Source organism: Oratosquilla oratoria, chromosome 15 (genome assembly GCF_046742065.1).
Source record: "Oratosquilla oratoria isolate Oo_2021 chromosome 15, ASM4674206v1, whole genome shotgun sequence".
Lineage (NCBI taxonomy): Eukaryota > Metazoa > Arthropoda > Malacostraca > Stomatopoda > Squillidae > Oratosquilla > Oratosquilla oratoria.
Window position 1 is genome coordinate 45,384,472 of NC_134791.1, and position 22,620 is coordinate 45,407,091.

General features: G+C 44.1%; 1 protein-coding gene across 1 annotated transcript; it reads left to right on the forward strand.

The window, feature by feature from the left end:
- The first annotated feature begins 102 nt into the window (after nt 1-102).
- LOC143033156 (uncharacterized) lies at nt 103-19,761 on the forward strand. Its single transcript, XM_076198355.1, has 4 exons — nt 103-215; nt 294-2,307; nt 19,418-19,470; nt 19,671-19,761. The coding sequence occupies exons 1-4, from the start codon at nt 103-105 to the stop codon at nt 19,759-19,761; spliced, it is 2,271 nt and encodes a 756-aa protein (XP_076054470.1).
- Nucleotides 19,762-22,620: the final 2,859 nt, after the last annotated feature.

Here is a 22,620-nt window from a genome sequence, read left to right on the forward strand (position 1 = left end):
CTTGGAGAAGTCACGTTCATCGGTGGGCTCGTACGGATTGGAATGAGGCAGGACTCGGAAGAGAGGATGAAGAACCGACCGAGGCCGGGTGAGGACGTAGGAATGGCAATGGGAGCCGCGGAGGGCGGTGCTGGCCCGAAGCTCGACCCTGAGGAGAGGGCGACGCCGTGCACGATTGAGGACGAGGACTTCCGGGCGGAATTTGACGGCCGGAAGTGGGAAGTAGAGTGGTATCCGAAGGAAAGCTCGCCCGTCTTGAAGAACAAAGTCGACTGCTACACACGGACCCTCAGAGAGGGGGTGAGGGAGGACTTTGACCTCGAAGTGGAGCGATGGATCGAGGAAGGAATCTTGAGTCCCTGGGAGGAACCGGTGGAGGGCGGAATCCTGCCCTTGATGGCGGTAGTGCAGCCAACCAAGAGAAAGGTACGACCGGTGCTGGACTTCCGAGAGCTGAACCAGTTCGTGAAGTGTCATACTGGCGACGATTTTGTAGATGTATGTAGTGAGACCCTACGCAGGTGGCGCCGAAGGAGGGGGGCGTCCGCCGTTGTAGACTTGCGGGCGGCTTACTTGCAAATTCACGTGACTAAGAAGTTATGGAAGTACAAGCTAGTAAAATACAAAGGGAGAATTTACTGCTTGACCAGACTTGGTTTTGGGCTCAGCTCGGCCCCGAGGATCATGACGAGAATCCTGAAGACGGTACTGGGGAAGACTGAAGCGATGAAGAAGGGCACTGACTCGTACCTAGACGACATACTGGTGGACGATGGCATAGTATCGACGTCGAACGTGGTGGAACATCTGGCTCGATACGGATTGACAGCTAAGGAACCGGAGCCGTTGGAGGGAGGAGCGGTGTTGAGACTGCGACTGGAAAGGAACGCGGCAGGAACGCTGATGTTCAAGCGAGGGAACGAGATCCCAAAGGTGACGGACGAAATGTGTAAACGAGAACTTTTCTCCCTTTGCGGCAAATTAGTGGGCCACTACCCGATCGCCGGATGGCTTCGTACGGCATGTAGCTACATTAAGAGGAGGGCGGGATCGAAAGATTGGGGAGAGAAGGTTGATGAGGACACGCTAACCATGATGCACGACGTTGTCCAGAGGACGATGCACGATGATCCTGTGAGAGGACAGTGGAACGCGCCCCAGCAGAGCCATGGCGTAGTATGGTGCGACGCGAGTAGTATCGCAACCGGCGCCGTCTTGGAGATAGGGAACGTGATAGTCGAAGATGGAGCGTGGCAGCGGAAGAAGGACGACTACCACCATATTAACGTGTCAGGGTTGGACGCGGTCATAAAAGGAACAAATTTGGCGCTGAAATGGGGGCTGCGTGAGATCGAGATCAGGACGGACTCAGCCACGGTAGCGGGGTGGATGAACTCTGTGCTGACGGCTGAAAAGAGAGTACGCACGAAAGGAGCTGCAGAGATCCTGGTGAAGCGCCGCCTCGGGATCCTGAGAGAGTTAATCGACGAGTTCGGCATGAAGATAAGGGTGAGGAAGGTATCCTCGGAGGCGAACAAAGCGGACGCGCTTACCAGAGTAAAGAGCTGGCTGAAAGCGAAGGAAGAACAGGAAGAGAAGCTCGAGATGTGCGCCGCTGGGTCCTTTCGTGTGAAAGAGTTGCACGAAACGCATCATCTAGGGGTCGATAGGTCATTGTTCCTGGCAAGGAAGGTTAACCCGAACATATCAAGGGAAGAGGTGCGGCATGCGGTGAGGGCGTGTGCCCGCTGTCAGTCCATAAACCCAGCCCCCAGACCGCATTCAGCGGGGGAGCTCTGCGTGGAAGAGAACTGGGGGCGGCTGGCAATTGACGTAACCCACTATCAAGGCACCAGATACTTATCGATGGTCGACTGCGGCCCAGGGCGGTTCGGCATTTGGCGAGAACTGAAGGCGGAGACTGGAGAAGAGATTGCGCGGGTGATGGACGAGGTATTTTTGGAGCGGGGCCCAGTGGATGAAGTCCTGATGGACAACGGCACGGCGTTTCGGTCGGAGGCACTGAAAGGTACATTGGACAAGTGGAACACAAGACGCTTCTTCCGGGCAGCGTACCGGCCGAGCGGAAATGGGATAGTAGAACGACATCATCGTACAATTAAGGCCATAGCTGAGAGGGCGCGAATACCGCCGACGGAGGCAGTTTTCTGGTATAATATCTCCCCCAGGTCAGGCCAAGACGACCGCTCGGTTCCGCAAAAGGCTGTGTTCAAATATGATTGGCGCCATCCGCTGCAGGGACCGAAACTGCCGGCCAACGCCGAAGAAGGCCCCGCCTCAGTGCAGGTGGGGGAGGAGGTATGGGTGAGACCAAAGGACAGGAAGTGCACGTCACAGTGGACGAGAGGGACAGTGACGGAGGTGAACTCCCGGAACAATGTTTCTGTTGAGGGAGTGCCGCGACATATCTTGGATATACGGCGGGTAGTGAGTGAAGTTGAAGATGAGGAGGAAGGCCACGGGGCGACAACAGAAGAGGATGGGGTGTCTCAGAGACCCCAGCGCGAAAGACGCCCGCCAAGGTGGCTACAGGACTACGATGTAGAGGAAGGAGAAGACGAGGGGTAGGGTGATCTCTAGATCAAGGGGGGGTGTGGTGTGAGCGTGAGTGTGTATGGCGCGGATGGGGACGGACGGTTGGCACCCCCTCCCCCTCTTTCTGGGGGGGGGGAGAAGGGGTCAAAGGGCATGAGCGCTGGTATCCCCCTTCCCACCCGAATGCGGGGGGGGGGGGTGGCCTCACGTTGGCTTGGGTGGCACAGTGCCGAACAAGGACCTCGCGTGGGTGGTGGTGAATGCGAGTGTGAGTGGAGTGTACAGTACCCGGAAAGGGGGATATGATAAGCTAGCATTAATGGTTAGGAGGTAGGGAATTAGGCTAGAGAAGTGGAGAGTGTGCCGCAAAGGAATGTAAGGGCCCACCCAGGAGCGACCGAAACCGAAGAACCGACGTCATCGACGCACAAGTACTTTTGAATCACAGAAACACTTGAGTAATCTCGATGTCAGAAAATTGCATGGACCAGATGAAATGGCAAACTGGATTTTGAGAGAATGCAGGAATGAACTAACAGACAAAATACATAGTCTTATAAACAGTTCATTGAAAGAAGGAAAAGTTCCAGAAGATTGGAAAAGAGCAAATATAGTACCAATATATAAAAGGGGAAACAAGGAAGAACCTACTAACTACAGACCGGTCTCTTTTACAAGTATGATAGATAATATTTGTGAAAGAATGATCAAAATTAGATGGGTAAGGCATTTGGAAATAAACATTGTACTAAATCCAAAGCAATTTGGATTTAGACAAGGACAATCATGCATCATAAACTTAATGTGTTTCTATTCAAGGCTAATAGACGTAATACAAGAGAAAAGATGGATGGGCTGATTGTGCATTTCTAGACCTGAAAAAAGCTTTTGATAAGGTGCCACATAAGAAGTTGCTTAAGAAATTAGAAACTGCAGGAGGAATACAGGACAAACTGCTGAAGTGGATGGAAGACTTCTTGCATGAAAGAAAAATGAGAGTGGTGATAAGAGACAAACACTCTAATTGGGATGAAGTGATAAGTGGTGTTCCACAAGGAACAGTTCTGGCCCCAATAATGTTTGCTATATATATTAATGATATGGATAAAGGAATTGAAAGTTATATGAGCTTCTTTGTGGATGATGCAAAATTGTTGAAAAAAGTGAACACTGAAGAAGATTGTGAGTCGCTACAGAGTGATCTCAATAAAGTATGGGAATGGAGTAGGAAGTGGGAGATGGAATTCAATATTAAGAAGTGTAGTATAATGGAATTTGGAAGAAGCAAAAAAAGAATAGTGGAATCATATAAAAAAATTGGGAGAAAAAAAAAAAAAGTAGAAAATGAGAAGGACCTGGGAGTCATTATTATGAATAATATGTCCCCAGAGAAACATATAAAAAAAAAAATTGGAGAAACTTATAACTTAATAAGAACAATCAAAGTGGCATTTACATTCCTGGACAAAGAAATGGTGAAGAAAATACTAGTCACTTTACATACTCCAAGATTGGAGTATGCAGCGACGACGTGGTCACCATGTACAAAAAAAAATGTATAACAAAACTTGAAAGAATACAAAGAGCAATTACAAAATTGGCACCAACACTCTCAGAACTATCATATGAAGAGAGACTAGCAAAACTTGAGCTACAGACATTAGAGCAAAGAAGAGAGAGAGGAGACTTGATAACTATAGAATCATGAAAGGCATAGAAACTATTGATAGAGAGGATCTAATATAATGGGCTAGTAGAGATACAAGAGGACATGGAAAGAAAATCAAGAAAGGCAGTTATAGAAGAGAGTTGAAAAAGAATAGCTTTCCCCACAGAATAATAGACATTTGGGAGAAGTTAGATGAGAAAGTGGTGTGTTCAAAAACAATACATAAATTTAAAAACAGTCTAGATAAAATGAGATATGAAGACGGGATACCATGAGCATAGCTGCCCTTCCCATAAAATACAACTAGGTAAATACCAGTGGCCCTCGCTGCACTGCCACCCACAGAGATGTGCGGGCATTCCTGCCTGAGTTACCAACTCTGCACGCATTTTGATCCCCCCTGGGGGTGCCAACCGCGTGTCCCATCTGTGCCATATTCACCACATTTACACCCCCCCCCCACCTTGATCTCGAGATCAACCAATTCTTCGTCTCCTCCATTTCCTACTTCATAGTCCTGCAGCCATCTCTGAGGACACTTGTCATGGTGGAGTCTCCAGGGCACAGCCCCCTTATTCACCACCACATCATAACTCTCTTCCTCATTTTCTCCATCATTCACCACACGACAAAGATCCAAGATATGTTGTGGTATTCCCTTAACAGAAACGTTACATCCACCTTTAACCTAAAATAATCAATAAATAAAGGACCTAGGAGGACAATAATAACTCTTACAGATACTGCCTCATCCCTTAAAGTTGGGTGACAAAATAGAAATAACTTTTCAGTATCATCTATATCATATATCATCACTATTGAGGTTAGGTAAAGATAGAGGTAATTATTTTCATATATTGAACTAATGGTTATATTGATTATATCTTCATTACATTCTATCATAATGCTCATACATATTCTTATACATGTGAGGTAGAACATAAGATAAAGATTAATTACCATTACTTCCATCCAGTAGATCTGTACTGAGATTCTGATCTCCACATCCTCGAACCAATAGATGGAGTGGTTGGGAAGTGTGGAAGTGTGGAGTTCCAGGGAAAAATCATAGTGGAGAAATGATGGTGGAGATATGTCTAGAAAGTTGATGATAGCAAATACAGTGTTTAGGAAGAAAGTCAAGCATAAGTACACATGGGAGAGGGTGGTGGATGGGTGGTAGACAGGGCTTCAATGGACTATATAGTGGTAACCAGGAGATGAAAAGGAAGATTTTTGGAAGTACATATTATAAGGGAAAAGAATGGGGAAATATAATATAATATCTTTTGGTGGACGGTAAATTGAGATTAAAGGATAGATGGAGAAAAGAGAAAATGACATAGGTATTTAGGTGGTTAGAGTATACTGCCTAAATGAGAAAGAAAAGGAGAAAGAGTACAAGAAGAGGCTGAGAGAAGAGTGGGAGGGTGTGAAGGATAGAGTAGAACTTGGAGTGGTTTCAAGGAGAGTCACAAGGTGTGTAAAGATGGTGTGTGGGACAAGGAGGACAGGAGGAAATAGAAGGAAGGGTAGTGAGTGGCAGGATGAGGAAGCATAGAAGGTTGCAGAAGAGAAGAAACAAGCATTCACAGATTGGTTACAAAGTAGGATGAGAGAATCATGGGAGAGGTACAAAGAAAAGAGAAGAAAAGTTAAGCATAAGATAAAGGCAGCAAAAAGGAGAGCAGATGTGAAATGGGGTAAGAGTATAACAGAAATTTTTAAAAGTAATAAAAAGATGTTCTGGAAGGAAATTAAGAGAGGAAGGAGAGGCAAATCAAGTAGAGAAGAAAAGGTAAAAGGTGCAGAAGGAAACATGATGATGGAAGGGATGGCAGTAAGAGGAAGATGGGCAGAGTATTTTAGGGAGTTGCTAAATGTGAAGGAGGATGGGGAGGGAAAGGTAGTTGCAGTTTGAAGTAGTAAGAAAATAACTGTGGTGAAAGAGGAAAATGAAGGAGTAATAAGGGAAAATGAGGTGAAAGCAGTTATTGAAATGATGAAAGCAGGTAAGGTCCTGGGTTTGATGGGTGTCATGTGGAATGTCTAAAAAAGGGGGTTAGTGTGATTGTGGACTGGCTGGTGAGGTTTAATATTTGTCTAACATAGGGTAGAGTGCCGGAGGACTGGAGGATTGCCTGTAGAGTTCCACTTTACAAGGGAAAAGGGGACAAGTGTGAGTGTAGTAGTTTCAGAGGGATCAATTTGTTGAGTGTAGTTGGGAAGGCTTATGGGAGGGTTTTGATTGAGAGGAATAGGAGATGAACAGAAGAAGTAATTGGTGAGGAACAGTGTGGGTTTAGGACAGGTAGGGGTTGCATGGATCAGATTTTTGTGGTAAGGTAAATATGTGAGAAAGCTATAGGAAAAGGTAAGGATTTTTTTGGGGGGGCCTTTATGGATTTGGAAAAGGCTTATGACAGGGTAGACAGTGAGGCACTGTGGGAGGTACTGTAGATATATGGAATAGAAGGGAAGCTGTTAAGAGCAGTTAGAGTTTTTATGAGAGTATTAGAGCTTGTGTAAGGATTAGAAATGGAGAGAGTGAGTGGTTGTTGTTGTTGTTGTTGTCGTTCCCTAGACTGTCTGTCCGAGCAGTCCCGTCTCCCCAAGGAAGGCCACAGCCGAGACTGGGTTTTCCCACAAATCCTTTATAGAGTGTATGTTGTGTTGTTTGCGTGCATGATTGTGTATAATGCAGTCTTCCATTATGTGTTGTATGGTATGGGGTGAAGTGTTACATCCTGGGCAGCTGTTCACAACACGGTCGTCCAGCCTCCTCTGGTAGCTTAGAAGTGCTGGGTGGTGACCGCATCGCAGTCTGGCCAAGTGGACTCTGTCCTTACGTGGGAGAGAGGATTCAGAAGGGTGGATATCAGGGGGTCTGGCATGCAGCAGTGTGTTGTCTTTCAGTGTGTTAATGGAGCGGTGAGTGATATGATTATGAATATGTTTCCGGAGGCTGGTATTTGGTGGTTGTGGAGGAAGAGAAGAGAGTATCTTTGTGTAATAAAGGTCTTTGGGTGTAGTTTTAATGTTTCTTGGTGTGTGTGGGTGTTCTGCTATGTAGTGTAGCGGGTGTGATGTGTTTGTGGTGGCTGCAGCAAGTGTTTGTGTGCCTCTCATGTCGAGGTGTTCCTTGACTTTGAGGACTTTTGTTTCATGGTGTAAATGGTCTGTAGGTGATGTATTTGTGCAGCCTGTAATTGTTTTTAGGGCTTTGTTTTGTATGATTTGAAGGGTGTTGTGGTGTGTCTCACTGAGATTAGGAGCCCATGCAGGACTCGCATAATTCATCACTGAGCGTATACATTGTTTGTATATTGTTACATTAGTTTCTTTGTTTTGTCCAAATGTTGTTCCAGTGATTGACTTAAGTGCGTTAAGTCTAGGTGTGCATTTGTTTTTTATGTTTGTGAGGTGTTGTTTGAAAGACATGGATGTATCGTATGTTACACCAAGAATTTTCGGTGTGTTTGTGTGTGGTATTAGAGTGTTGTTGATGTAGAGATGAGGTATGTATTTGTGTTCTTTTGTCCAGTTGGTGAGAAGTGTTGCTGTAGATTTGGTTGGAGCTATTTTGAGTCTGTTTGTGATGAACCATGTGTTGAGTGTGTCAAGGTAAGGCTGGATTATTTCTGCAGCTTTGTCTGTGTTACGATGTGTGCATGTGATTGTTATGTCGTCTGCGTAAGAAGAGATTTGTATTTCTGAGGTGTCTGGCGTGGGTAAGTCATGCATGTATAGATTAAATAATGTGGGGGATAGAACTGAGCCCTGCGGTACTCCGTTCTTAATGTTTCTGATGTGCGATGATTGGCCATTATATGACACATGAGCATTCCTGCCTGCCAGATAATTGGCCAGCCATCTTTTGGTGTTATTGTGCATGTCTGTGTTATATATTTTATTTGTTAGGTTGTGGCGGGGGATAGCATCAAAAGCTTTACTAATGTCCAATGTTATAAGAAGTGTTCTGTGGTGGGGCCTATCTGAATTGATGCCATCAAAAATTCTTTGTGTGAGGTTTGTCAGAAGAGTGTTTGTGGAGTGTAGTGGCCTAAAACCGTGTTGTGAGTCAGCAAGGGGAATATATGGTGTGACAAGTTTAAGTATTAGGCGTTCAATGACTTTAGAGGGGGTGCAGAGAAGTGTGATTGGGCGGTGCGATGATGGGATTGTTGGGTCTTTGTTCGGTTTTGGGATGGTGATTATTTTACCATGCTTCCAGATGTCGGGTATAGTGTTGTGTGAATAGCTGTAGTTTGCAATGTTTGTGAGTGCGTGTATACCTTGTGGTCCAATGTGTTTTAGGTGGATGTTGCTTATGTTATCAGGGCCACAGGCAGATGAGTGCTTGAGACTATGCATTATGAGTTTTGTCTGACTGTCTATGAAGGGTGTATAGTCTGAGTCTGTGGGAAAGTCTTTCTTACGTCGAATGGTGCGTCGGTCGTCAGGGTGAGATGTAAGATGGCTCGTCTGTGCAAAATGACGTATGAGTGCGTTTGCTTGTTGTCTGTTTGAGGGTAGATTATCTGTTGTTGTGATTATTGCTGCGTGAGAGCGTGTAGTGTTAGCGTTGGATAGTGTGATGCTGTTGAGTGTTTTGTACAATTTGCTGGTGTTTGTTTTGTGATCAAGTGTATTGATAAAGTTTTGCCAATTTTGTGTTTTTTGTTCATGTATTTTATTGGCAATCACAGTGTTTAGTGTTTGTATTTGGTCTGCTATGTTTTGAGGGATAGGTGTGGGGGTATCGTGTTTAAGTGTGTCACGTTGTCTGATGAGGCCTTGGATTTCTGGTGTGAAGTTGGGGTTGTGTGATTTTCTGTTGCCTCTAGGGATGTATCTCTTGTCTGCGTTTTGTATGATTGTATTAAAAGCGTGCACAGCATTGTTTATGTTTGTGATTGGTGTACTGTTAAGTGTTTCAAAATGTTGTTCTGTCTCTTCATTAAAGGCTTCCCAGTTAGCTCTCTTGTAATTGGTGTAAGTGTGTCTGTGGCCAGCTGGGGTGCATCTTGTTTTGGTGGTGATGATGATTGGAAGGTGGTCAGAACCAAGGGCTCCGACCACTCTCCATGATGTTGTTGGGGTTAGGCAGGGGGAGCAAAAGGTGATATCAGGAGAGGAGGGAGTGTAGAGGGCTTGGTATGGGATATGTGTATGATTATGCGTGTTGTTCATGATAGTCAATGAGTCGAGTTGAGTCTGTATATCAAGCCCTCTGTCTGTGTCGGGGTTGTCGACAAACCAGGCAGACGACTTGGCGTTGAAGTCACCACCCATGATCAGGTTGGGGATTGAGGTTAGTTGGCTGAGCTGAGGTCTGAAGGTGTTTGGAACTGTGGGGGATGATTGGGGGGGAATGTACATGTTAACTATTGTTAGTGTTGAATTGTTGCCTGTGCGGATACGAATGGATTGGGTTTCTGTTGTGTTATCTGTGGTAGGGAGGAGAATTTTGGTTGTGGCACTTGTGTCCACAAAACAGATGGAATGGTGGATCAGGGTGACGAGTCCACCGCCATTGCCGTCAGTCCGGTCTTGTCTGATGGTGGTGTAATTATGAAATGATGGTGTTTTGTGTGAGTGTCTTAATTTTGTTTCTTGTAGAATTGCAATGTGTATGTTGTGTTGTTTAAGAAAGTGTTCAAGTTCATGTTTTTTAGTGTTAATACCGTCAATGTTGTGTTGTAATATGTTGATGTTGTGTGTTTTGTATGTGTTGTATGTTGCCGTTTGGGGTTGAGGTTGGGGTGGTAGTGGGGAAGGTGTAGGATCTGGGTCAGAGGGGGGGAAAGGAGAGATCGGGGACAAAGGAAGGGGAGTACTAATCGGGGGTAAGGGCAAGGGGAAATTGGGAGTGGGTAAGGGTGTTGGCTGTGGTTGGGGAGGTGGGATTGGGGTTACTGGAGGGCAGGTAGAACATGTCCAAGTGTTTGTGTATTGGTTTGTGTCAGCAAGTGTTGTACAAGTGAGGTGGGCCCAGTTTTTGCACATATTGCACTGAACTGAGCCCTTTGTCTGTTTGCTCGAAGTAATGGGTTTAGAGCATGTTGGGCATGTGTATTTTGTGGTGGGCCCAGGATTGCTCTCTACATCTCCGGCTAAAAGTAGAAGAAGAGGGGTGATCGCCGGAAAATGACCCCTCAGTGCAGAAAAAACGTAACATTGTGTGTTGGAAAAAAAGGATTGTGGTACTCCCCCAGGTAGGCGTAGCTCCTCCTTGGGGATCGGTGCCATCTGCGTAGAGCTGATGGCCAGGGGTAAATGCTGCTGTTTGGCCCCCAACTCTTGGGGTTGGGGGGTGGTCCCACGACGTAGACGTTGCAGCTCCAGGACCAGAGTGAGTGGTTTGAGGTAAAGGTGGGACTTTGCCAGGGATGTGTTATATTAACTTGGTTGTTCAATCTATACATGGATGGGGTGGTGCAAGAGGTAAATGCAAAGGTAATGGGCTAGGGATTGGAGATGGTTAAAGAAAATGAAGAAAAATGGGAGATAAGCCAGTTGTTGTTTGCTGATGACACTGCGCTTGTAGCAGGATCAGAGGAGGGACTAAGGAAGTTAGTGACAGAGTTTGGGAAGGTGTGCAAAAGAAGGAAGTTGAAAACAAATGTGGTAAATGGTAAGACAGATATGTGAGAAAGTTTTAGTGAAAGATAAGGATATTTTTTGGGCCTTTATGGATTTGGAAAACACTTATGACAGGGTAGACACAAAGGCACTGTGGGAGGTATTGCAGATATATGGGATAAGAGGAAAGCTGTTAAGAGCAGTCAAGTGTTTTTATGAGAGTAGTACAGCCTGTGTTACAATCAGAAATTGAGAGTGTGTGGTTTGAGGTAAAGGTGGGACTTCACCAGGGGTGTGTCATGTTGCCTTGATTGTTCAATCTATACATGAATGGGGTGGTGTGAAAGGTAAACACAAGGGTAAATGGGTTGGGTATTTGAGTTGGTTAAAGAAAATGGAGAAAAGTGGGAGATAAGCCAGTTGTTGTTTGCTGACAACATTGTGCTTGTGGCAGGATCAAAGGAGGGATTGAGGAAGTTAGTGACAGAGTTTGGGAAGGTGTGTGAAAGAAGGAAGTTGAAGATAAATGTGAGAAAGAGGTGATGAGATGTACAAGGGGAGAAAGTGGCAGCAGATTGAAAGTGAGTATTAAGGAAGAGAGACGGGAGGAAGTGGATAGTTTTAGGTACTTGGGTGCAAATGTGGCAGGAAAGGGAGGAATGGAGGTAGAGGTAGAATGTAGACTGAGAGAAGCGAGTAAATGCCTTGGTGGATTAAAAAGCATAATGAGAAATAGACATCTGGGAATGGATGATAAGAGATTACATAAGGAGTGATTGTGCCAACAGCACTGTACAGGGCAGAAACATGTAACATAAGAGAGGAGGAGTTTGAATATGTTTGAGATGAGGTGTCTGAGAAGTATGATAGGGGTTACTAGGCTGGATAGAGTGAGAAATGAGGAGGTGAGGAGGAGAATGGGGGTGGAAAGGGAGTTGGGAGATAGGGTTGATGAAAGAGTATTGGGATGGTTTGGACACATGGAAAGAATGAGTGAATAAAGACCAGTAATAGAGGTGTGGAAGGCAGAGGTGGAAGGAGTGAACATGAGGGGTCGACCTAGGATGAGATGGATAGATGGAGTAAAAGGGGCTTTGGGAAATAGGGGAATGTCTGTTGAGGAAGGATGGGAGAGGACAGAAAATAGGGGTGAATGGAGAATGGTTGTATATGGATGATGCTGTGATGCATGAGGTGGAATGGGAGGGTGATGGAGTATGAGAAATAATTTGACACAGCCCAAAGGGATTTCTCCTTGTCTTCTTTTCTGCATGAGGAGACGGAGAGGGTGGGGGGTTGCCGATTTAATGAAGTGGCCTTGCTGTGGATGTGCTGCGTCTTGTGACACTGCATCTGACCCAGGACAGTGGGCGAGATGCAGGGATGACTTGTCATCCAGGTGTCAAGATAAGAGGTAGGAAAGAGGGTGGAGGGGAGTGAAGTATGATAGAGATGGAATGGGTGGGAGTGGTTTTCATGTCTTTGTTTTTTGGCTACCTCCCTTGTAAGGGGGAAAAAGGCTTTGGTATATGTATGTATCCACATATTGTTATAATGTTCACTCTTTGCTAGTATGTCTTCTGCTATCATTTGTGATCTTAGTTTTATCTTTGGAGGTCAATTTCTTTCTTTAGAATACTGTGCCATTCTATATACTTCTATTTCTTTTTCTACTTCTTGGTCATCATCTTGTACTTTTAGAATTGTTTTTGCTATTTCTTTTTCTGCCTTTTCTCTCAAGTACCTAACCAGACCATGTTTTTCCTTTAATCCATATACTGCAATACACTTTTTTCTATCTTTGAAATGAGGTGCTTGAGAAGTATGATAGGGGTTACTAGGCTGGACAGAGTGAGAAACGAGGTGAGAAGGAGAACTGGGGTGGAAAGGGAGTTGGAAGATAGGGTTGATGAAAGAGTATTGGGGTGGTTTGGACACACGGAAAGAATGAGTGAAGAAAGATTATTAAAAGAGGTGTGGAAGGCAGGGAAGGAAGGAGTGAACATGAGGGGGCTACAAAAAATGAGATGGATGGATGGGGTAAAAGGGGCACTGGGAAAGAGGGGAATGTCTGTTGATGAAGGATGGGAGAAGACAGAAAATAGGGGTGAATGAAGAATGGTTGTGTATTGACGATGTTGAGGGGGTGACCAAGGATGAGATGGATGGAAGGGGTAAAAGGGGCATTGGGAAAGAGGGGAATGTCTGTTGAGGAAGGATGGGAAAAGACAGAAAATAGGGATGAATGGAGAATGGTTGTGTATGGATGATGCTATGATGCATGAAAAGGAGTGGGTGGGAGATGGAGAGCTGAGGGAGTATGTGTGAAAAATAATTTGACACAACCCAAAGGGATTTCTCTCTTCTCTGTTTCTGCAAGAGGGGACAGAGATGGGGGGTTGCCAGTTTAATGAAATGGCCTTGCTGTGGATGTGCTGTGTCTTGTGATACTACCTCTGACCCAGAAGGAGCCAAGATAAGAGGGAGGAAGGGGGGTGAATGGGAGTGGAGTATGTGGGGATGGAATGGGTGGGAGTGGATTTTATGCCTTTATTTTTTGGTTACCTCCCTTATAAGAGTGAAAAACCTTTGGTAAATACATATGTATATAAAAGTAAGGTGATGAGATGTGCAAGGGGAGCGGATGGCACCAAATTGGAAGTGAGTATTATGGAAGAGAGATTGGAGGAAGTAGATAGCTTTAGATACTTGGGTGTGAATGTGGTGGGAAAGGGAGGAGTGGAGGTGGAATGTAGGCTGAGAGAAGCAAGTAAATGCCTTGGGGGATTAAAAAGTGTAATGAGAAATAGACATTTGGGAATGGAGGCTAAGAGATTGTGTGAAGGGGTGATTGTGCCCACAGCTGTATATGGGGCAGAAACATGGAACATAAGAGAGGAAGAGTTTAAATGTGTTTGAGATGAAATACCCGAGAAGTATGGTATGGGGTTACTAGGCTGGATAGAGTGAGAAATGAGGAGGAGAGCAGGGGTGGAAAGGTAGTTGGGAGATAAGGTTGATGAAAGAGTATTGAGATGGTTTGGACACATGGAAAGAATGAGTGAAGAATAATTTGTAAAAGAGGAGTGGAAGGCAGAGATGGAGGGAGTGAACATGAGGGGTGACCAAGGATGAGATGGATGGATAGGGTAAATGGGGCATTAGGAAAGAAGGGAATGTCTATTGAAGAAGGAAAGGAGAAGACAGAAGATAGGGGTGAGTGGAAAATGGTTGTGTATGGATGATGCTGTGATGCATGGGAGTAGGTGGGGGATGGGGAGTGAGGGAGTATGTGTGAATGATAATCTGATGCAGCCCAAAGGGATTTCTCCTCATTTTCTCTTTTTCTGCATGAGGGGCTGGAGGGTTGCTGATTAAATGAAGCAGCCTTGCTGTGGATGTGCTGTGCCTTGTTACATTGTTTCTGACCCAGGGTAGTGGGCAAGATGCAGGGATGACCTGTTGTCCAGAAGGAGCCAAGATAAGAGGGAGGGAGGGGTAGTGAACAGGAGTGGAGTATGTGGGGATAGGTGGGAGTGGCTTTATGCCTTTGACTTTGGCTATCTTTCTTGTAAGCGGGAAAATGCTGTTGGTATATGTATGTACAAACTGCAAAATGCAGCACTGAGAGTAGTAACAGGATGCACAAAAAAAATCCCTATAGGACACCTACATATATTACTTTACTCTGGTGGATCTCAGGCCCTGCGTGGACCCCTCACCACCCTTAACACGCCTCTCCACTGATGATGGTTCTGTGCCAGATTCATCCAGTCAGTTTTGTCTTCACTCCATTTTCATACTGTACTTCCTTTATATCATCTATCTATCTTTGTCTCAATCTCCCTCTTGGTCTTATTCCTTCTATTGTTTCCAGCATTACTCTTCTCAGTATTCTCTTTCATCCAGGCAACATGTCCTGCCCATCTCAATTGGTTTCTTTTTATTACATAGATAATTCTTGGTTGTTGTACATACAGAAACCAAAATCCTACCAATAAAACATCATATAAATATGACAGGAACACAATTTACCAGAACCCTAAACAATATCCATCCATCACATTACATCTCACAAGCACCACCAACAGAATGGGGGAAAAAAAGTGTAGCATATCACACAAACATCTACAACCACACAAAAACACATGAACACTCAGATCACTAAGTAAGCCTTTCAAGACAGACTGCTGAACTCAATACTCCAATATCAATATCCAGACATACATACATATACCAAAGGCTTTTTTCCCCCTTACATGGGGGGTAGCCAAAAAGAAAAAGGCATAGAAACCACTCCCATCCATTCCATCCCCTACTTATTCCACTCCCCTCCACCCTCCTCCCTCCCTCTCATCTTGCACCTCCTAGATGATGGGTCATCCCTGCATCCTGTCCACTGCCCTGGGTCAGAAACAATGTCACAAGATAGTAAAAGGAAGAGATGAACTTTGGAGCAACATTCTACTGGATATGACCATCGAATACACCCTAACACAATAGGTTAAGGAAAATACTAGATATACAGGTACTCCTCATTTAACGACCTACTTGGTTAACGACAACTCGGAGTAACGACGGGCTTTATGACATTCGTTTAACGTAAATCTCCCGAAGTTACGACATCGTGTACGATAATTAAGTTGGCTGAGGCAAATTTGTATGATGTTATAAATGAACTTGTACGGTGGATATTAGCTGTGAGGTAAAGTGTTCTGAAGCTTAGGTCTACATTACCATCCTGCAAGCTGAAAAAAACTTCCTGGGGTACAGTATATACCGGTAGTGGTAAATTTTTAGTTTCGACCAAGGGCGCAATATAGCAATAGAAAATTAATTATTAATTTTGTAAATTATAATGCATCAACGTAATATGCAATTTTGTGAGCGGAAAAAAGGTGCTAAAACAAATTTTGTAAGTAACGAAGTCATGTTGGACGAATGGTACACCATGTTTGTTATGATAGATGCCGATGTCGAAGAAATGAAAGGATGATAAATCCGTCTAACCTAAACTAACCTAACCTGTGTTTGATAACTCAATCTGCAAATTAAATGTCATCCGGCTCGTCCTCGTGAGAGACGTTGGCAGACGACAAGATGGTGTCCCAATCCTATGCTACCGACTTCGTTCATTAGCATATTTTCTTGTAGCATGGTATTTTTTACTTTCATTTCCGCCCACAAAATTGCATATTACGTTGATACATCTTAATTTACAAAATTAATAATTAAATTTGTATTGCTATATTGCGTCCATGGTCAAAACTAAAAAAATACCCCGGTATTCAATATGGAATGTCAGCATACGCGGATTTGGTCATATACGGTAATTTCAGGAACCTAACCACCGTAAATATACAGTAAATAAAGCTTTAATGTACTGTATGAAAGAGGGAAAATACACGAAAATAAAGATACATGTATTGCTGGACATTGTACATACAGTACATGTATGTATATGTATACATTTTCGCATAGCTCTCATCAAGTAAAATAGAACTAGGTAAATACATCCACAGCAGATGAGGTGGATGGATGGGGTGAAGGGGGCTTTGGGGAAGAGGGGAATGTCTGTTGAGGAAGGACGGGAGAGGACAGAAGACAGGGGGGAATGGAGAATGGTTGTATATGGATGATATTGTGATGCATGAGGTGGAATGGGCGGGGGGATGGGGGGTGAGGTAGTATGTGTAAGCAAAATTTGACGCAGCCCGAAGGGATTTCTCCCCGTCTTCTCCTTTTATGTAATGGGGGGACGGAGAGGGGGGGTCGCCGATTTAATGAAGCGGCCTTGCTGTGGATGTGCTGTGTCTTGCGACACTGCTTCTGACCCAGGGCAGTGGACAAGGTGCAGGGATGACCCGTCATCCAGGAGGTGCTAAGATGAGAGGGAGGGTGGAGGGGTGTGGAGTGAATTCAGGGATGGAATGGGTGGGAATGATTTTATGCCTTTTCCTTTTTGGCTACCTCCCTTGTAAGGGGGAAAATGCCTTTGTATATGTAAATACATCCACAGCAAGACCGCTTCATTAATTCGGCGACCCCCCCCTCTCCGTCCCCTCATGCAGAAAAGGAGAAGAGAGGGAGAAAGCCCTTCAAGTTGCATCAAATTTTTCTCATACATACTTCCTCACTCCCCATCCCCCACCCACTCCACCTCATGTATCACAGCATCATCCATATACAACTCTTCTCCATTCACCCATATCTTCTGTCCTTTCCCGTCCTTCCTCAACAGACATTCCTCTCTTTTGTAATGCCTCTTTTACCCCATCCATCCATCTCATCCTAGGACGCCCCCTCATATTCACTCCTACCACCTCTGCCTTCCACACATGTTTTACTAATCTTTCTTCACTCATTCTTTCCATGTGTCCAAACTATCCTAATACTCTTTCATCAACCCTATCTCCCAACTCCCTTTCCACCCCTGTTCTCCTCACCTCCTCATTTCTCACTCTATCTAGCCTAGTAACCCCTATCATACTTCTCAGACATTTCATCACAAACACATTCAAACTCCTCTCTTCCTCTCTTATGTTCCATGTTTCTGTCCCATACAGTGCTGTCAGTACAATCACTCCTTTATATAACCTCCTCTTAGCATCCATTCCCAAATGTCTATTTGTCATTACACTTTTTAATCCACCAAGGCATTTATTCGCTTCTCTCAATCTACATTCTACCTCCACCCCCACTCCTCCCTTTCCTGCCACATTTGCACCCAAGTATCTAAAACTATCCACTTCCTCCAGTCTCTCTCCCTTAATTCTCACTTCCAGCCTGCTGTCACTCTCTCCCCTTGTACATCTCATCACCTTACTTTTGCCCACATTTATCTTCAGCTTCCCTCTTTCACACACCTTCTCAAACTCTGCCAGTAACTTCCTCAATCTCTCCTCTGATCCTGCTACAAGCACAGTGTCATCAGCAAACAACAACTGGCTTATTTCCCACTTTTCTCAATATTCTTTAACCATCTCCAACCCCTGACCCACTACCCTTGCATTCATCTCTCGCACCACCCCATCCATGTATAGATTCAACAGCCAGGGCGACATAACACATCCCTGATGAAGTCCCACCTTTACCTCAAACCACTCACTCTCTCCATTTCTAATCCTAACACAAGCTCTACTACTCTCATAAAAACTCTTGACTGCTCTTAACAGCTTTTCTCCTATCCCATATATCTGCAGTACCTCCCACAGTGCCTTCCTGTCTACCCTGTCATAAGCCTTTTCCAAATCCATAAAAGCCCAAAAAACATCCTTACCTTTTCCTATAGCTTTATCACATATCTGCCTTACCACAAAAATCTGGTCTACACAACCCCAACCTGTCCTAAAACCACACTGTTCCTCACCAATTACTCCCTCTGTTCCTCTCCTAATCCTCTCAATCAAGACCCTCCCATAAGCCTTCCCAACTACACTCAACAAGCTGATCCCTCTGAAACTACTACACTCACACTTGTCCCCCTTTCCTTTGTAAAGCAGAATGATACAGGCACTCCTTCAGTCCTCCGGCACTCTACCCTCTCTTAAACAAACATTAAATAACCTCACCAGCCAGTCCACCATAACTGTACCTCCTTTCCTCAGACATTCTGCATGGCATCCATCCAACCCAGGTGCCTTACCTGCTTTCATCATCTTAACAGCTGCTTTCACTTCATCTTTCCCTATTTCTCCTCCATTTTCCTCACTTATCACTCTCATTTTCTTAGCGCTTCCCATTGCAACTACCTTTCTCTCCCTATCCTCCTTCCCATTTAGCACCTTTACTTTTTCTTCTCTACTTGATTCACCTCCTCTTCCTCTTTTAATTTCTTTCCAAAACATCTTTTTATTACTTTCAAAATTTTCTGTCATACTCTTACTCCATTTCACATCTGCTCTCCTCTTTGCTTCCTTTATCTTATGCTTAACTTCTCTTCTTTTTATTTTGTACCTCTCATACAATTCCCTCATCCTAATTTGTAGCCAATCCATGAAAGCCTGCTTCTTCTCTTCTACACCCTTCTTTGCTTCCTCATCCCACCATTCACTACCCTTTCTTCTATTTCCTCTCACCCTCCTTGTTCCACACACCATCTTTGCACATCTTATGACTCCCTCCTTGAACCATTCCCATTCCTCATCTACTCCTAGTTCTACTCTATCCTTCACTCCCTCAGCTTCTTCTTATACTCATTCTCCTTTTCTTTCTCATTTAAGCAGTTTACTCTAAGTATCTCTCTACCTTCTACCCTTTTCCTCTTTCTCGACTCTCAATTTTATGACTCATGTGGGAGGACTTGGTGGCAGCATTCTTTTCCCCCACCTCAGGGTAGGCAAAAAAAGGAAATGAATATTTAGAGAAGTGGTACAGAACAGTAACAAGGGGTTGGGGGACAGCATAACAGAGGGACAGTCGTAGTATAAAAGTGTCATCATTTCTCTATGAACAGTTTTCCTCTATCACAGACAAAATGATATGTGACTCTGGTCCATAGGGGTGCCCCATTTAGACCCTAAAGTATCAACTTCATGCTACTTTGCCACAATAATATACAGCCAATACCCCAGGCATATGCCCCCAAAAAAATATATCCCTCACCAGATAAGAAGTACACCAGCACTCATGCAGTTAATACACTATCCTGGAGGCCACAGGTCTTTTGCAAGACAGAGCAGGGGCAACAGATTGGTTGATATAGTGAAAAGCCAATTTAATTTTCTGCAGCAGTACATATCTCCCTTACAATCCTGCTGGAGAAGTGGGTCAAAGGAAGGTCTGAGGTAGTTGGTGACAGTTTAGAAAGGTATGTGATAGGATCAATCAGTTTATCTGTTGCCCCTGTTCTCTCTTGCAGAAGACCTGTGGCCTACAGGAAACTGCCAAAAGCCTCCAAGCTGCCCAAGTTGAAGCCTCCTCAAAAACCTCACCATCCAGTATTAGTTTGATTTCTTCCCTTAGCCTCAATTTTCCATTGATGAGCCTATAAGACAATTTTGCTTCACCTCTGCATTTATCTGCAATATCCTGTGTAAAGTTCCTTTCTTCCTCCCTGTGGATTCTTGTATAATAATTTCTAGCTTGTTTGTAAATTTCCTTTGTTCTATTGCTTCTTTTTTAGCTATTTCAAAGGAGTTGGGAGAGAGGGTTAATGGAAGAGTATTGGGATGGTTTGGACACAAGGAAAGAATGAGTGAAGGAAGATTTGTAAAACAAGTGTGGAAGGTAGAGGTAGATAGAGTGAACAGGAGGGGGCAACTGAGGATGAGATGGATAGATGGGGTAAAAGGGGGCATTGAGAAAGAGGGGGATGTCTGTTGGAGAAGGAAGGGAGAAGGCAGAAGATAGGGGTGAGTAGAGAATGTATATGGATGATGCTGTATTGCATGGAAGGAAGTGGGTGGGGGAGGGGGGTTAGGGAGTGATGTGTGAATGATATTTTGATGCAGCCCAAAGGGATTTCTCCCTGTCTTCTCTTTTTCTGTATGAGGGGATGGAGAGGGGCATCGCCAGTTAAATATAGTGGCCTTGCTGTGGATGTGCTGCATCTTGCTACATTGCTTCTGACCCAGTCATCCAGGAAGAGCCAAGAAAAGAGGGAGGGAAGGAGGGGTGATGAGTGGGAGTGGAGTGGGTGGGGATGAAATGGGTGGGAGTGGAATTATGCCTTTTGACTTTGGCTACTTCCTTTGTAAGGGGGAAAATGACCTTGGTATGTGTATATATATATATATATATATATATATATATATATATATATGAATCTTTTGTTGAACCAGCCTTCCTTCTGCTAATCTTTGGTATTTTGTATACAACACTTAGAGTTCTTATAATTAAAATTCTTTTTTATTTTGATAATTTTTCTATCTTTGTGCCACATGATTTTGCAATTCTCATACCTGGTTTATCAAAGGATCTAAGGTATCTGATTTTATGAGTTTAGCACAGCAATGTATTTCTCTTCTTTTTCCATTAGTTTTGTCTTGCTTTTGTTCGTTTTTATTACTTTTCTTTTTTATGTTTAGAATCCATCCTAGTGGATAGTAAAACTCTTGGAATTTGCTGATAATGTAATCACATTCTTCTTTCAGGAATCAGGAATTCCTCCCCAATCATTCTAAAATCTCTCTCTCTCTCTCCCTCAAAAAAAAAAAAAAAAAAAAAAAAAAATTATAATGTTCTGATAGAAAGTGGATATAGTCATCTTTGTGGGTTGGTTTATGGTATATTGGGTAAACTGAGCTTTGAGTCTCCTACATGAGAGACTTGGGGCAATAGAATAATTGACTGAATCTTTGGAAAATAAGTTTGGACTGTTGTATGTGCTGTAAATGTCCTTGCCTGAAAGTCAAAGGAAGGTAGCAGTTGCTAGTTATCAGTTATATGTGAAATGGTGGAAATCACATATCTGCCTTACCACAAAAATCTGGTCTACACAACCCCAACCTGTCCTAAAACCACACTGTTCCTCACCAATTACTCCCTCTGTTCCTCTCCTAATCCTCTCAATCAAGACCCTCCCATAAGCCTTCCCAACTACACTCAACAAGCTGATCCCTCTGAAACTACTACACTCACACTTGTCCCCCTTTCCTTTGTAAAGCAGAACGATACAGGCACTCCTTCAGTCCTCCGGCACTCTACCCTCTCTTAAACAAACATTAAATAACCTCACCAGCCAGTCCACCATAACTGTACCTCCTTTCCTCAGACATTCTGCATGGCATCCATCCAACCCAGGTGCCTTACCTGCTTTCATCATCTTAACAGCTGCTTTCACTTCATCTTTCCCTATTTCTCCTCCATTTTCCTCACTTATCACTCTCATTTTCTTAGCGCTTCCCATTGCAACTACCTTTCTCTCCCTATCCTCCTTCCCATTTAGCACCTTTACTTTTTCTTCTCTACTTGATTCACCTCCTCTTCCTCTTTTAATTTCTTTCCAAAACATCTTTTTATTACTTTCAAAATTTTCTGTCATACTCTTACTCCATTTCACATCTGCTCTCCTCTTTGCTTCCTTTATCTTATGCTTAACTTCTCTTCTTTTTACTTTGTACCTCTCATACAATTCCCTCATCCTAATTTGTAGCCAATCCATGAAAGCCTGCTTCTTCTCTTCTACACCCTTCTTTGCTTCCTCATCCCACCATTCACTACCCTTTCTTCTATTTCCTCTCACCCTCCTTGTTCCACACACCATCTTTGCACATCTTATGACTCCCTCCTTGAACCATTCCCATTCCTCTTGTAGGAGGCAGTTAGAACCGTAGAAGTACGATTTGATATCTTCCTTGGCCGACCAGAGCGATGCTTTGGAGTACGAATGATGTCACTTCCTTCGTCTCGAAATTTCTTGGTCCACTTTTGCACTTGATGCACTCCAATTCCCACACGAGTAGCAATATCTTTACACTTATAACCCTCCTTATAGAGGGTTATGATTGTAACAACTGTGTCTCTTTCCAGCTCTTTACCACTTCCCATTACGGAGATATCAAGGCACAAAAACAGAGACCACCGCAAAAAAAAGACTACTCTCCGTGAGAGATGTTTAGAAACTGACTCCATGTGACATCGAGTGCGCCTAAACAGAGTTGCCAAATAGTGTGTATTGTCTCGGCTAAATACGGGTACAAATGCTAGCATTGAAAAATAGCGAAAAGTTTGGGTGGAAAGTTGTATTTTTCGCATGTTTTGAGTTTAGGGGAAAGTTGGGGCGCCTATAATTTTGCGCCCAAACTTTTCGCGGCTACTGTATATAATCAAGACGCCGACATCGGCATCCTCGCATACCCACTTGCTCC

Coding starts and splice junctions, on each gene's coding strand:
- LOC143033156 (XM_076198355.1), top strand. CDS start 103: ATGGCAATGGGAGCCGCGGAGGGCGGTGCTGGCCCGAAGCTCGACCCT. Junction 216..293: donor GCGGAATTTGACGGCCGGAA/GTGGGAAGTAGA, acceptor ACGGACCCTCAG/AGAGGGGGTGAGGGAGGACT. Junction 19,471..19,670: donor CACTATCCTGGAGGCCACAG/GTCTTTTGCAAG, acceptor TCTCTCTTGCAG/AAGACCTGTGGCCTACAGGA.